We start from the raw sequence: 16,572 nt of genomic DNA, 5'->3' as shown, positions 1-16,572 counted from the left end.
TACAAACTTTTTATTAACATACTCAACATTATTATTATTTGTGTGGGGGGAAATTGTATTATTGCTGAATAAATGGGAAGTCAGATTACGCCATCTTACATTGCAAAGAAATTACATTGAAGCAACAGCACATGCTGAAGAGAGGTACTAAAAGCACAGAAAATATTCAATGATATGGCAACATCAAGAAAGTAGTGGAAAAGTTTTTTGCTTAAGTATACACAGTATAACAGAGTATTCCATCACAATGCACGTGTACAGCTGCGATACAAATAATGACAAAATATTCAGGGGAGAATGGAACCATTTATTCGGGGAATGTTTTACACAACAATCATATACGGTGTGCAACAAATACAATGTAACAGCTTGTTCCCTGGTCATTTATTGAAATTACAGTATTTACAGATTTGTTAAGGCACGGGTTTCCAGGAAAAATAATCTTTTTTTACCAACTCACTCCCTGGAAAAGTAACCACCCAGTTACAGTCTAACACATTATGCACTACTGAAAGATTCTTGCTTTCATGCTGATCTTCGTACAGTTTTCCTGATGTAACAAATATAAGCTTGCACTGTGCAGCTTACAGTGCCAATTGCTGGATGCTTTGCTTAATATGAAACACCTGAGAAACAAAAAAAATAACATCTAGGCATAAACACCTCAGTACCTTAATGTGAGCTTAACATAGAGATCATACAATCGAAAAATTGAGAGATTTTTTAGAATTTGGCTGATGTGGGACATCAAACAAAATTGGTGAAATAAGGGCCATATGGCAAAATTGGCGGATGTCTTATACACCATATTTAGAGTGTATATAGAGTAGATATTCTAAATGTGCTGCAAAGGACATCTTACAATTTTTCTGAATGCCTCACGTCTGCCAAACTACTGCAGGTAGCCAGTGTCAAAAATCACTGTTCACAATTGCCAGGGTACATATGGGTGGAGAGGGAGTGTTAGGACATGACTGCCTTTCAACTTTGAACTCTTTGTACATCATAAGGTCCTTCTCTATCATGCGCGTTATCCCATATTTATGAATGCTTAAAGTGAATGCAGCATTTCAGCTTCTGAGTTCTTTCTTGTCAAATATTACCAACACCCACTCTGTTTGCTAATCCTCTCTGCCTCAACTTGTGTTCCAAAAAATAATGAAGTGTACATTTTTAGAGCATTTAGAACTGCGAAAAGATGATGTGTACAATTACACTTCCAACATGTGCCAAGAAAAGTACTTCTATCGCTTGATGATGTCCTGAGCATCCTACAAAGGGGTTTGTCCCTTAGTCAACAGTAGATAATGTTTTAAAAAGACTGCATCTTGATTGATCCTCCTTACCATGGAACTTCGATGACTTTATTAACAATATTATTACCAAATATACAGAACACAACCACTGTTTTACTCCTCAACAGATTTGGTAGGGCAGTTGGTAAGCTAACCTTGAAAACCTCTTTATCACAGTGATTGTTCTGTCGTATAAATAAAGCCGTACTGGTTTAAAGAGATGCTATTAGTTTGATTACTGGATGCACCTGCCTACTTTGGCACCCCAGTAGTAAAGAACAAAAAATAGAATGTACATAAATAAAAATTCCTTCCGTCTTCCCACTTTGAAAACTTTTTATAAAGCTCTACAGGAACAGATAAATCAGATTCGGTTTCACGCAGATTTCTGTAACATCTCATTCAACTTTCAATAGCTCTTCTAACTTTAGACAACTGTATAATGTGGCATTTACAAATACCCCCAGCCCCCAACATTTGCAAAATGTGGCTCTGACATCCATTATTTTCAAAGCCTGCAGAAATTCTAAAATTTTAAACATGTTTTCAACATGAGGTTGAAGGTAAACAGTGCTTTGTACAGTGCGAACAAATTAAATCAATACTTCTGTTGTGGTCCATAATTACATAGTACCATGGAAAGGGTTTTGTGAACATTTTCTTTAAAAATAAAAAGCACTAAATTAATTTTCGGGAAGCACAGAGCATTTCAGCTTTACTCTCTTAATCTCAACAGGCACAGGTTCGAAATAAGCATTTTCTTAAAAACAAGCCAAGGGCTGCTAGCTTAGTATCCACCTGCATTCTAAAAATATTGAATCAAATGCAATGTATTGGAACACTGAATGAATACACAATATAGCTTATGACAATTTTTTTCCACGTGTTAGGCTATTCAAGCTTTATCTGCACCACTTTATTTTTAATAATGGCCTCAGCTCTGAGAAATGAACATTTCAGAGAACAAAACTGAAAATAGATTGTATTTCAAAAATAATGGAATAATTGAAATAGAAAGAGCTTTAGTTGAAAAGCAAGCAATTTTTGAGTAGTCTGTTTGGAAATAAATATTCGTAAAAAATTCAAAAAAAGTACTGTACATGGATTGGATTATATTTTTTTGTTCAGACAGTAGAACATTCTTGCAGTTAAATGAAGAATGGCTCCTCAAAGCAACTGCCAAAGGAGACCGGAATTCAGATACATTTGTCAGTCAGTGTTACTGTGAGGGAACTACAGTAGTATAGGAATGTTTCTAACTGCAGAAGATTCCCTTCTAAATTGTTTGGTTGTTGCATGGTGGCGAAGAGGAAACTTCACACAAAATGTTTTCAAATTTTTTAGAAGAAAAAAAACAAGATTTTCAAGGCTCAAGTGGAGCCTGGTTTTCTCTGAACCAATGTTTAGGTTTTGTTTCTATACCAGTGCTCCATAATTGTTTGTCACCAGAGTACCTATCACATAACATTAAGTGTGTTTTTCCACATAATTTGACAAGTAAAACAAGAGCACAATATGGAAGAATGCAAATCTTGCTGCAAATGGGGCAGGTGACTTCATGCAGCAGGATGTCTCATGGCAACAAAAGAAAATAAGAATTCTGATGAACGTTTGTAATGAAAATAGATCACTGTTGCAAATTTAAAGGACAATGAGCCACATGTTGTGAAAGTTCTACTGCCATTTGCGGACACTAAGTAAATTAAAATTGTTTGTGGTAATTCTTCAGTAAGAGCACACAAATGAATTTGTACCCAATAAATTACGAAACCTAATATTTCAGTAGGTGACAGTGGTAATTTCACTTAAATTCCGCTTGGGAATAATTCCAATTTTACCATCATCCTTCCTCTCATACTGTGTATAATTAAGTTCAATTTCTTTGCCGTTTAATTTTCCTGTGCAGATGTCGAAAAACCAAATATGATCCATTTTTAGATGAATTCTATGCATCATAAACAAAGGGAGAGTACCACAAAATATAGAGGGAAGGGTAAAATTAAAATCTACAAATACTTCTGTGAAGTTCACAATGTTGAGCCTAAACTAAAGTACTTTTCGTAGTGCTTTCCTTCAGCAAAGACCTTATTTTAGAATATTTTTCATCACTTTTCAAACTCCACAAGTGTCACAAAATGTCTGAAGTTGGCACACTTTTGACAGCTGCCTTGATTGACTAGAAGCAAAGGCAGCCACTTTCGCCCTCTACTCACGACTGAACCAAGAAGATCCTGCAAGAAATCAACATGGAGGAGCACCCTTGTCTACGAAAAGGATGCAGAGAGGTAACAACCATGCTGTTTAACTCAGAGAAAATAGCTTTGTTTTTTAAACAGCACAGGTTTGGATTTTCTGAATCTGTTATATGGATTTTCTAACTTACGAATCCCAAAACAATCTTTTTCAATATGTTTCCTTGTGAAGTGTGTAAAACAATAACCACAACTGAAATTAAAATTCATATCCAAGGTGCTGGCTAATTGTAGAAGGACTATGAAAAGCCCACATCCCTCCAAGTTAAAGTTTTTCCAAATCGGTTCACCACAATAAAAAAGTGATGCAATCATTGTAAAATCTTTCACTACGTACAGCCACCACAAAAGTTTACAGAATAATTATTTCAAGCTATGGAGGGATTAGATAAGGAAATAGCGAGGTGGTGGATACACTTTCCACAGTGATCAGTCAGGAGATTAGGGCATGGCTTCTTTCTGAAATACATTACAATACTATTCGACTCCACTTCTCTGGTTAACTACAATGTCACCTTACCATGAGCAAAAACAAAGACAAAAATTGCAACCTCTCTGGATTGAAGTAGGAAAGAAATATTCTCTCTGACTATGATTTGATAAACGCCCAAATACATCCCTTGATCCAGTATCCAGGCACAGTTAGACGGATTGGCTAATACCTGGGTTCCTGCCACTGAACGCCGACTGTGTGCATATGTGAAAAGGCACTTAGCTTGCATTAGTCCTAACATTTTCTAATGTTAATGTTGGTGCTGGTGAAGTATGGCAGTTCAAATGACATCTAAAATCCTAGTTCAGGCAGCAAGGCTGCAAACGTCTATATGCTCCCCAATAACCGCACCTCCACAATGACCTGTGTATGGAGTTTCAGTTTAAAGTCTGCAGCTGAAAAGATAACTTTCTGGTAGCCACGTAATGGCACAAACCCCTAGGGGCCAACACCACAGTTGGAAAAAGAGAAAGCAACACTTATTTAAAAGAGTAAAAGGGGCCGCCATCAGCATAAATGAAAATCTTGTGCAAATGCTTACGGCTACTGCCTCATATTTTGTACTAGAGAAAAGTTTTATTAAATTATGAACAAAAAGAAAACTTTTGCATAATCAATTTTCTTGAGTAGGCCCTTTGTGTGAAATTTTACAGAATATGCTGCATACAATTGACCAAATCAGTTTTCTCTGGTCTTCGTGGAATTTGAAACAAGACCTAATTTGTGGCATTGCTTTCTTTCCCAACTTCCTAGTAACTACCAAACAGATAAAAAAACACAACTGCTTAATAGTGAAGTAGAGCACAATTCTATTAAATGCATAATCACGGATGGTCCTTTAATGTGTGTGCCAGTTTCAGAATAACTGGTCACCACCTTAGAGAATAGCTCACAGTGGTCACATAAATGACAACTGAAACCAAATATATGTGTTGCTGTTGAGCTGTGTGGATTTCCTAGGAATGGTGGCTGCCATATTAGCAAATACTTCAATTGAAAGAAATAAAGGGGACATAGATTTGACAAGATTTTCACACCACTTACAAAATAAAAGGAACTGGCCAATTGTTTACCCTTGTCTTTACTGTGAAAAACATAGGTATCCCGTTTAGTCTATTCTTTTCTTCAGAGTGAGAAATGAAAAGAAACACAGTACATTCAGCATATGTCTGTCCGCTGCCAAAAGGTGTTTATGGACCGGGCCAGGGCGGCTGATAGTTTTTTCCCCTCGAGATTCTTCTGCATTCTTCTGGCGTTGGTAGAGTGCAACTGTTATTAAAACTAAAAACAAAATATAATTTTTGCATTTTATCTCTAGACACAGTGCCTTCAGGTTCTGTATGAAACAATAGTTTAACTTCTACAATAAACATTTTTTTCATTATAAAATTAAAGCAGTATCCTTTCATTTTTTTAAATTCTCAAACGTTATCGGCTTTCACAGAAAGCAAAAAAGGAAGTTCTGAACAAGTCACTGAAACCATGCTTTAGACTCAAAGCAGGCAGACCGAGGCAATTCCATGCTCGACAATGTTTCCATGTGGCGCAGAGGACTCCAGTTGTCCCTCTGGATCTGCAGGAACCGTGCCATGGCTCACTAGGGATTTTCAATATATATATATATATATATATATATTATTAAAATGGTCATTTCTTTTCTCCAGCCATGAAAAACAAGTCCAATCCTCTAGGCATCCATTGGAGATGTTGTGCATGGATCAGAGCTTAATGTCTTGTGATTCTGACATTTTGGCAAGAGTTTTCTTAACTCGTAGAGCTGTAAGGCGAGAGGCCGGGTTCTGAGCCCAACATTCTGTCATAAGCTTTCCCATTTGCCTGAGGCACTGCAAAATACAAAAAACAAAAATGCATGAGAATAGTGTGATAAAAAAAAGGGGGGAAAACACGGTTCAACAAAATAGATCAGCATAGTCATGGCAAATGGCCTCAAATATTTGTCTACAGGATGTCTCATTTGCCACTCGAATTTGTTGCAGTCTTTGGACAAAAAAAAGAAAAGGAACACGCATTTGCAATGCAATATGTCTCGCATTTGCGGGAGTTTAAGCTATTGGCATTGTAAGTGACAATGCCTTTTATTTATCTGTGTTTATAATGAACACATAAATAAAATGCATTGTCATTTACAATACCAATAGTTTCAACTCTTGTAAATGCGAGACCTATTTCATTTTAAAGAAGCATCCGCCATTGTCTGGGGCTACTTGAAAGTGAAAGCACGCATGGTGCACTGAATGTTGCAGGAAGGCATGTCGTGCCTGCAGTAACAGAAACTTATTAAAGAAAATAGTGCTTACAAACCAAATAAAACGTACTGTGTAACAACCAAAGTACAAAGACCAGTCTTCAAGGGAGGTTACAAATGAAGACAAGGAGGGACTAACGAGCCTATTAACGAATTAGAAGCCAGCATTTACGAAGGTCAATGACGCAAGCGAATGACAAATATGGGTGGAGTGTGGGCACGGCTTCAAGTCCATATCTGAATACAGTATGCCTCGCAGAGCAGCGCGTACGCTGACCAGACTCGACCTAAAAAAGGAGCCCACAGTGGATGCTGCACAGAGACGGTCAAGACACAACAAGATACAAGGCTCAAAATTAATTACATTCAAAGAGGAAACTGTACATCAGAGACAAGTACATATAACGAGATTTCACATAAAGGATGTGTGGCCTTGACTAGGGAGAGTGTTTATTCAATATATTTTACAGACAATTAATACATTTAGTTATTCAAGATTGACAGTGCAGTCATCAATAATGTAATTTCAGATGTCATCAGTGATCTTATTCAAGATTTATGCATTCGAAAGGGCTTAATAATTGGTATAAAAATCATGAGTATGGTGCATCTCAAGGCCTTACCTCATCACTAGTCCACCGGTTTGGGAAAGAGGGTCGAAGTCGCCTGATGCATACTATTTCTCGCATATCTTCATAGGAGGGGTCGCTTGGCACCATGTCATGATATGGGAGCTGATATTCCTCTACTATACCTGAAAGAAAAGGCTTGCAAGTTAATGTATGTACAAGAAGCGCTCGTGCAAAACACGTTTGGATTACTGAAACACCCTAGATATCCATATGAACTGATCAGCCCACACATGGTATATAGATATCTGCACAAACAGTGAAAAGGAAATGATGTCATAAGCAGTGCACGGCGAGGGTATGAGTTTTAGTGTGTTTTTTTAGTTTAAAATGTTAGGTTTAAACTTTCTTTTTCAGCGAACGATAATATAACTTTTACTTTTGTTTTTCACAGTGACTGAGTTTTTTTTTAATGCACTGTAAGACATTATTGCAATTACCAACTATAAAGTCACTTTACCTTTGTTTATTTCTGTGATTTCTATGGCTTATTTGATGTAAAGTAATATTTTATTTCCATATCTAACTATGCTAACCCCCCACAACTACGTCGAAGGACGTGCACAGTGTGGGGTTGGCCGCAGGTGGCCAAGTCCTGCCCCAACCTACATGCCAATCCCTTCCCGCCACTGCCATTGCCCCCCCCCCCCCTTCGACGAGGACAGCCAAACCCCTGCCGCACACTGCCTTTGGCTGTGTGCAGCCTGGGTTAGATGCCGGGACAACCGCACATACAGTGCCAACACACCATTGACACTCACACACACCCTTTTTTTTTTTTTAAAATAGTTTTCCGATCTTGCAGGAGCCAGCACAGTACCTGCGCAGGATTGAGGCAACCCGAAATTTTTTTTTTTAATTTGGCCTTGTGATGGTCTCTCTGCCTCCCCCCTCCCCCCCATGTAAGTTCCAGGGGATCAGGGTACCCCTACTCTGGTCACTTTCATTTTCAGGACACGGGGTTCATGACACGGGGATAAGTTCCCATGTCCTGAAATCACAGCTGCAACATTTGTTCTCAGTCTGCATCCAGCCAATTAGAGTGCGAGCTCCTGCGAGACTCGCAGGATGGGAGGGACAGAACTGGCGGGAATAGAGGTCCTCTTGGTCAGACTGCTCTATTATTTATTGTTGTGTGCCCGTGGAACTCTCGCAAGTGTCCCGCAAACCCAGCCATCCAGATATAAATAAATTTTTACCTTAATTTCTAAAAAAAAAAGCTACTGAATTGATTTACACCAAATGACAAAAAGCATGCTTTTCGGGTAAAGATCTATACTTCTGCCAAAAATAACAGTTGTTCACGGTATTTTGTATGAGGTGCATGTGATACTTGTTTATCTGAGATGCGATTTGGGCTGCTTCCTCTAAAACCACTGAGCTGAGCGGATATGTTTTCCGAGCTCCCCCTTCCTTTACCTCCTGACACACATCTCCTCGCTATCTCCCACAGGATGAGTCCAAAGCTGTACATGTCCGCCATGATGTAGGATTGGAAATGGTTTCTGTTCAAGCTCTCATCCAGTACCTCTGGGGGCATGTAGCGTTTTGTGCCAACTCTCGTGTTTGGTGGTATGTCTACTTCATTTGTGTCGCTGAAAAAAAGGAGAAAGAAAGTAAAGCAAATTAAGTGACCAGAAAATGTTTGAAACAGTTAGCACGGATGATGTACCATGGTCTAAAAATAAATTTAAATCTTATCTACGTGTGCCATTTGAGGGGTATTTCTTTGTCTCTCTGGGCACAGGTTATGCTCTGCCAAAAGCATTTTTAAACGTACCAATTGAATACTGTACATAAATTCAGTTGGCTAGTCCCCGGAGATAGCAACTGGCATTTATTTCTCTAGCAACCTTTCCCAGATACACCACAGTGACAGCATCTTAGTACAACGAGCATTTACAATGCAATGGTCTCGTCTTTGTTAAAGTTAGAGCTATTGGCATTGCTCATGACATTATTTTTGTTTATGTTTTTGTTTTTAAAACATATAAATAAATGGCATTGCCATTTACCATGCCAATAGCTTAATCTCTTGCAAATGCGAGACCTATTGCATTTGCACCCACACACAGAGCCACCTACACACACACACACACACAGAGCCACCCACACACACAGAGCCACACACAGAGCCACCCACACACACTCACAGAGCCACCCACACACACACAGAGCCACCCACACACATACACAGAGCCACCCACACACACACACACAGTCACCCACACACACACACACAGTCACCCACACACACAGTCACCCACACACACACACACAGTCACTCACACACACACACACAGAGTCACCCACCCACACACACACACACAGAGCCACCCCCCCACACACACACACACAGAGCCACCCACACACACACATACAGGCTCGCAAGTAATGCGTAGCATAGGCCTCTCACCCTTTAATACATTTTATTCACACCAAATTGAGCGTTAAGCTGCGGGGGTGTAAGTAAATACCATATGCATTTTTATACCAAAAAAAAAAACACAAGCAGACCTTTTGCCTAAAAGAACATCTTCCAATAAATACAGTGTATTGGGTTCTTAATGTAAACAGTATTGGCCAAACCAATATACATATGGAAGGGTACAATGTGCATTTTTAAAGCATACGCAATAAATAAATAGGTAAACGAGACTGGCCCGGTAACACCATTGGCAAGTATGGACGTGAACAGGCAAAACGCTACTGCGCACAGTACAAGAATTGCTGAAACGGGCTGGCCAGTAACCACAGTACGTACGCAGAGTGGTAATACAACAGGCCATTAAACTGGAAAGATTGCCCCAAAGCCCCTATAGCGTGTTATAGGAGATTTAAAACAAAAGGCTGCCAGGATGTCCATCATACACTGTATGAAAGATGTTATGCCTGCAGAACACAGTTTTTGGGCAGGTAGTCTGCTTACTTTACATCCCCATGCGCTTTGATGAAGCAAGGTCAGTTCCCGAACATAGAGATTGGAAAGTATACACCACTGGCCCATTTAATAGGTCACATTGCCGGTCTTCAACCTAGGGTGCAACAACGTGGAAGGTAAGTGAATAATGGCTATCATACGCTCCTAACTGGTATGAGACAATTTTAATCTAGTACAAGGGTAAAATTTCAACATATAACACCCCCCCACCCACGCACAAAAATAAAGCCTCAATATTGGCCCCGATTGACACAAAACTGCAGAACCATACCCCTGTCAGATGGCGGAAAGAAGGAGGATAAAAAATCAGGATGGGCCACCATTGAGACTATCCCCTCACAATAACAAGGGATGGCTGAGGTCTTAAATCCAGTGGGCGTGGCCTGATGCACAACGGCTGCTGACGTTTGCTGCCTCGAGAAAAAAAGCGTTCAGCCTCGAAAAGAAGTAATCCTCATGGGTAAATGGTCTTAAGCCAGATCTAAAAACATTAAGTTAACGATGGACTGGGGAATGAGGGACAACGGCGAACAGATACTCAACACGAACAAGAGTACAATTACAGTTATTGCATTTTAGAAAAGAACTGTAAAACCTGCACATTATTGGTGCCGTGACATAAAAGTCTCCAATGTCATGACCTTGCATCCTCGAGCTGCAGTATTGCGCAACCAGGAAATAACGCAATCAGTCTGTGCCACATTACAGCCTCATTACGCTCAGATGGGGAACATGGGTCTATATATAGAACTGTACTCACCCGCAGCGGATGACTGATGAAAAGGGCCCATGTTCTTGGTTTTCAGCTGTTTGCAGTGACGTAAGCCCCGATTGTCGCAGGTTTTTACAACGCAGTGCGCTGCTGCCCTTGCACAAAGAGACCACGCAGCAAGCCTTCTATGGGGACTAAGACAATGCCAAGCATTATTTTACCGGACAGTGTACAAGGCAAGCCATTGACATGCAACGCTGTACATCGCGTGCTCCAACATATTTTAGTTCTTTCTCCATTTCGACAACCCGCTCATATGGAAACCAAAACAAGCACTCGTCAAGGGTATAGGTGGCGGCTGAGGGTTCCCTTGACGATTGAGAATTGGACGGCGGCGTTTCTGATTTTCGCGAGTGTCTATTGCGAGAAGTTTCCGGAGCGCTCAGTGTCCATGTTTAAATACATGGACGTTATTCGGAAGGCGCAGATCACGGGGGTGGTTACGCGTGGGCGCAGTACGACGAGGAGTTCCGGGCCCGGATGGCGTGGGATACGGAGGCCAAGTGGGGGGAGCTGGATTGCGACCTCTGGCAGCACACGATGGGGCTGGCTGGTCGGGTAAGGCCATTTTTACCGCCAGTGACCTACCGATCATCTATCAGCCCTTTCAGGGGCGCTCCTCCCGTGGGGGGGGGAGGGTGGGGCAGGTTTTAAGAGCCAGTCCGGAGCGGCGGGCGCCTGCTGGGACTTCAACAAAGGAGCCTGTGCCAGGGAACATTGCCGTTTTAAGCAGGAGTGCGCTGGTTGCGGTAGGTACGGACACCCCATGGTCCGTTGTTGGGGCCCCCCACGACAACAGGGGGGGGGGGTTGGGTCGCAGGCGCTGGGCGGTACACCGCGTCAAGGAGCGCCCAGCAGTCGGGCAGTGGCCGGGGAGGTCAGGACGCTGGGACCCAGGGCTCGTACTCCGGTTAGTGTAGGGCGGTTGATGGTGGCCCTACGTGATACCCGGATCTGGGGGCTGCAGAGTGCTTGCGGACCGGGTTTCGGGAGGGGTTTCGTTTGGGTTACGCGGGGCCGCGGCGGCAGAGTTGGGCAGACAATCTGCGGTCAGCGCGTGATCACCCGGAGGTAGTGCAGAGTAAATTGGACAAGGAGGTCATGGAGGGTCGCATGGCGGGTCCTTTCGCAGATTAGCCGTTGGAACACTTGATAGTGTCCCCCATTGGGGTCATGCCCAAGAAAAGGGCGGGGCAGTTCCGCCTCATACAACATCTGTCGTGGCCGGAAGGGGGGTCGGTGAACTACTTTATTGATGAGAATGACGCCACGGTGTCGTACTCCTCGGTGGAGGCGGCCATGGAATTGGTGGTGGCGGCAGGCCCAGGAGCGAAAATGGCTAACTGCGACATCAAATCGGCTTTCCGGCTGTTGCCGGTTCACCCAGACGACTGGTGCCTCCTGGAGATCCAGTTTCGCGGCTGCTGGTATGTGGATAAGGCTCTGCCGATGGGCTGCTCGATGTCATGCGCAATTTTTTGAATGTTTTAGCACGTTCCTCCAATTACTTTTTACGGAACGCACGGGTCACCAGGGAGTTACGCACTACCTGGATTACTTTTTCTTGGTCGGGGCCCCAGACTCCACGTACTGCCAGGTGGCGCTGGACAGGTTTCAGGAGATCATGGAGGACCTAGGGGTGCCTTTAGCACCGGAGAGAACAGTGGGGCCAGGCACGGCGCTTTCATGTTTGGGCATTTAACTGGACTCAATGCGGATGGAGGCAAGGCTGCCAGCGGATAAAAAGTGACAGATGTTGGGTTTGCTGGAAGTGATGGTGGCAAAGCACAAGGTGGAAGTGCTGGACATTCAGGTGCTGTTGGGACACCTCAATTTTGCGTGCAGAGTGGTACGTGTGGGCACAACGTTCTGTAGGCGCTTAGGTAGGGCGCTGGCGGGTAACAGGCCTCTGCACCATCGCGTGCGTTTGTCAGCAGGCGTGCGGGAGGATTTGCGGATGTGGTGGTTTTTCCTCAACCAGTTCAACGGTGTGCCCTTACAGCGGGACGTGGACATGGTTTGGGAGGTGCAGATTTTCTCGGATGCGGCGGGAAGCGATGGATTCGGGTTGGACTGGAATGGGAAATGGTGTGCGGAGAGGTGGCCCCAGGAGTGGCAGGGGCGGGGGCGGAGCATTGCCTTTCTGGAGCTTTTCCCTTTGGTGGTGGCGATATGAGTGTGGGGAGAGGTGCTGGCACACCGGAGGGTGACTTTCAATGTGGACAATATGGATGTGGTCCAGGTGGTCAATCGCCAGTCGGACAGGGATGAACAGGTGTTGGAACTGTTGCGGATGTTTGTGCTTGGCTGCTTTCGTCATGACATTGCATTTCGCGTGGTGCACGTCCCAGGAATTGACAATGACATTGCGGATGCCTTGTCTCGTTCGCAGTGGGGGAGATTCCGTGGGTTAGCCGAGGACGCGGAGCGTGACCCGACACCCATGCCGCCGCAGCTGTGGCGCGTAGGCAACACCGGATGTTACAACTGGTTCTAGGATCCTTGCAGAATCTACCAGGACAACGTATGTGGCTGCATGAAGCGAGTTTGTGTCGTCCGGGGCACGTTGGAGGCCGCCGGGAGCTGACAGACAGGACGATGTGGTGCAGTTTATGCCCTCCTTTATAGGCAGGGGTCTAAAGAGGGTGACCATTGCAGGCAAGCTGGCAGGGATCGCATTCATGGGAAAACTGGGTTGGGGATACGCACCATCCGCAGGGGAGCTCGGGTCGCGGAGGTTGGAGGGATGGGCCCGGGAATGCGGGCGGGGGCGATGCGGCGGCCTTTGTCAGAGGAGCTTTTGGGGAGAATTTTAGGGGTTTTGCATTTGTTGTGCGTGAATGGACGGGAAGCTTGCTTGTTTGCGACTCTGATGGTGTGGTTGTTTGCGGGGGCTTTTCGGGTGTCAGAATTGTTGGGTGGAAAAATGGGCCAGGGTCTGGGGTGGTCAGAGGTGCGGCTGGGGCAACGAGAGGTGCGCATTTGGCTGCGTCAGTCTAAAACGGATCAGCAGTGCGTGGGGGTTTGGGTTACGTTGCAGGCGAACGGGGGTGTGGCGTGCCCGGTGCGGTCGGGTGGGGCGTGGGAGAATGAACGGAGGTCGGATGGATTGGTGTTTCAGCATGCGAATGGGAAGGAGGCGACTGGGTCACAATTGCTGGGGGTGCTGCGTAAAGCATTGGACAGGTTGGGGGTGAATGGCAGGCAGTATGGCACACACTCGTTCCGAATTGGGGCGGCGTCCGAAGCGCATCGTCGGGGTTGCGGGCGAGGGGACATAATGCGCTTGGGGAGGTGGTCCTCGGCCGGCTATAGGCGTTACGTGCATAGAGAAGATTTGGTATAAGAGCGCGAGAGAATTTGGGGGGTGCACATTTACTTACATTTGTTTTCGTTTCAGGTTCGGTGGCGGGCCCCACGGCACAGGGCATGTTGATTTGGATTGTGGGCCATTCCTTTGTGAAGAGGGCAAAGTTGCAGGCCCAGGATAGTTACTTTGGGGAGAATTTGGGTTTTAATCCTGCTCTTTTTCAGGTGGCGTGGTCGGGGAGGGGGAGCATGCACTGGAAGGAATTAATGTCCACATTGAATGGTATGATGCAAGGCGGGCGGTGCCCGGATGTGTTGGTTCTCCACTTGGGGGAGAATGATATGGTGCGGGAGACTGGCCTGGTTCTGATGAGGGCAATGCGGCGGGACTTGGCTGAATTGTGGAGAAGTTGGGCAGGTTGTTCGGTGGTGTGGACAGAGCTGGTGCCGCGAAGGGTGTGGCGAGGTGCGGTTCGGCCGCAGGCAGTGGACAAGGCGCGCAAGAAAATAAATGTGGAAATGGTGCGTTTCTGTCGGCATTTGGGGTTTGCACAGATATGGCACAGGGACATTCACTTTGACGCGCCGGAAATGTTCAGGGGGGACGGGGTACACCTCTCGCGGATAGGGATGGACTTGTACCTGTTGGAGCTTCGGGAAGTGTTGGCCCGTCTGTTGGGCGTGCGCCGCGAGTAGGACCTGGCATTAAGTTTTGCTGTTGTTTGGCTACACGGAACAGGTGGAGGGGGCCAGGGAAAGGGCGAGGCGGTGTAATCACCTAACCTCCACCTTTCCCTGGGCGGCGGAGTTTGTTTTGGATGTTGGCCACGTTTGGCTGGAGTTCGGTATTTTTCTGTTAAGTTTGGGGAGTTGGGGAATGGGAGCGGGGAAAGAGTAACCAGTTTGGGGGTTACATTAGAGGGTAGTTTGGTTACAGTTGCAAAAGGACAGATAGGAATGGAGGTATTGTGAGGTTTTGGAGTTAAGAGGTAGGGGAGAAAATTGGATATTCATAGGATCTAATGTAGTTATATATTGGTATGTTGCGGGGTGGGGGATTTTATCATGTGGGCATCGTAGGGGTGGGGGGAGAAAAATAAAAGGGGGTTAGGTAACTCGATGTTTAGAGAAGTTTTAGTTTTGTAAGGCGGTTGCCAGTTTGAAATAATGGGATGTGTACCTGTTTTAATAAAGCGGCCTTTTACACACACAAAATGGTAGTTGGTCGTGCTTGCCCCCCTTCTCCCTCCCAAGGGGGTTTTGGGGGGCAGCCGAGCCACGAGGTCTGCCCCCGGGCAGTTTTGGGAGGGGAAGGGAGAAGTACATGGGAGCGGCCATTTTGTCGTTTGGGCTGCCTGGGAGTAGCCCAAAGGCAGCCCAATTTTCAGGAAGCAGCCCAAGATGTATAGGGGGTCGCCCGCATTTCCCAGCCACCATTTTAGGTATTGAAACCTGGTGGCTGGGAGCGAGCTGTAGATTTTTGTCCCCGCCCACCCTCCCTGGGCTTTAGGTTTTTTGGGGGGGGATTTCCCTGTTGTTTTTGTAAGTTTTTGATTAGGGAAGCGGTATTGGGACAGGTGCACAGGGTGGGGATATATGTAAGCTGTCGCTTGGAACAGGTGCTGGTGGAGTTTGTTTTGGATGTTGGCCAAGTTTGGCTGGAGTTCGGTATTTTTCCGTTAAGTTTGGGGAGTTGGGGAACGGGAGCGGGGAAAGGGTAACCAGTTTGGGGGTTACATTAGAGGGTAGTTTGGTTACAGTAGCAAAAGGACAGATATGAATGGAGGTATTGTGAGGTTTTGGAGTTAAGAGGTAGGGGACAAAATTGGATATTCATAGGATCTAATGCAGTTATATATTGGTATGTTGCGGGGTGGGGGATTTTATCACGTGGGGATCGTAGGGGTGGGGGGGAAAAAAATAAAAGGGGGTTAGGTAACTCGATGTTTAGAGAGGTTTTAGTTTTGTAAGGCGGTTGCCAGTTTGAAATAATGTGATGTGCACCTGTTTCAACAAAGCGGACTTTTACACACACAAAATGGTAGTCGGTCGTGCTTGCCCCCCCCCTTCTCCCTCCCAAGGTGGGGGAACAGGCGTGAATCCGTAAGCAGGGCCACTGGAACTTCACGGTAACTGAGGATCAAATTATGTGGCAAGGCTGACTAAATTATTGGGCCAGGAAGGAAAGAAAAATTACACGCCTGCTTTTTCCTTTTTCACTTCCCTCATATTTCAACCTGTAAACATCAGTTTTTCACATCTAGTCCACTCCAACTTTCCCCAGTGCTGATTATACTACAAATCTATGCTATTTAAAATCAATGCTAGAGCCAATATATATAAACTGGTAATTTTCAGGTCACCTTTCACACTGCTGGGTAAAATCTGGTTCTCTGCTTCCAACATTTAACCAAAATACCAGCAACTGGTGGTCTGAGAAAGAACCACACTTTTCTTTAACTGCACATGCACGGAGAGTTTCACAATTCATGGAAGATCATTTGTTCACTCAAAATACCATTTTGTGTTCATCCTAAGGTAAATTCAAAGCAGAGTTGGGTTAAAGAGACATTGTAAAAAAGAACTAGAAGGGAGAGAAATAAGGGACAAGACAG

The 16,572-nt window shown here is 44.6% G+C and overlaps 1 protein-coding gene across 2 annotated transcripts in view; it reads right to left on the bottom strand.

The window, feature by feature from the left end:
• Nucleotides 1–286: 286 nt before the first annotated feature.
• BMPR1B (bone morphogenetic protein receptor type 1B) overlaps nt 287–16,572 on the bottom strand; it is a 290,354-nt gene continuing 274,068 nt past the window's right edge. The window contains exons 9-11 of one of the 2 annotated variants that reach the window (XM_086961946.1): nt 8,355–8,530; nt 6,930–7,060; nt 287–5,884 (exon numbers count right to left, since the gene is read on the bottom strand). In XM_086961946.1, the coding sequence (XP_086818072.1) occupies nt 5,759–5,884; nt 6,930–7,060; nt 8,355–8,530 (433 nt within the window). In that variant the 3' untranslated portion in view covers nt 287–5,758. The remainder of the gene's footprint in view (nt 5,885–6,929; nt 7,061–8,354; nt 8,531–16,572) is intronic. The other variant, XM_086961947.1, reaches the window with a different exon arrangement.

This window comes from Lissotriton vulgaris, chromosome 3_1, assembly GCF_964263255.1.
Source record: "Lissotriton vulgaris chromosome 3_1, aLisVul1.2, whole genome shotgun sequence".
In the NCBI taxonomy this organism is placed as follows: Eukaryota; Metazoa; Chordata; class Amphibia; order Caudata; family Salamandridae; genus Lissotriton; species Lissotriton vulgaris.
Note: the sequence above shows the minus strand (reverse complement) of the source record. Positions and strands in the feature narration are given on the sequence as shown.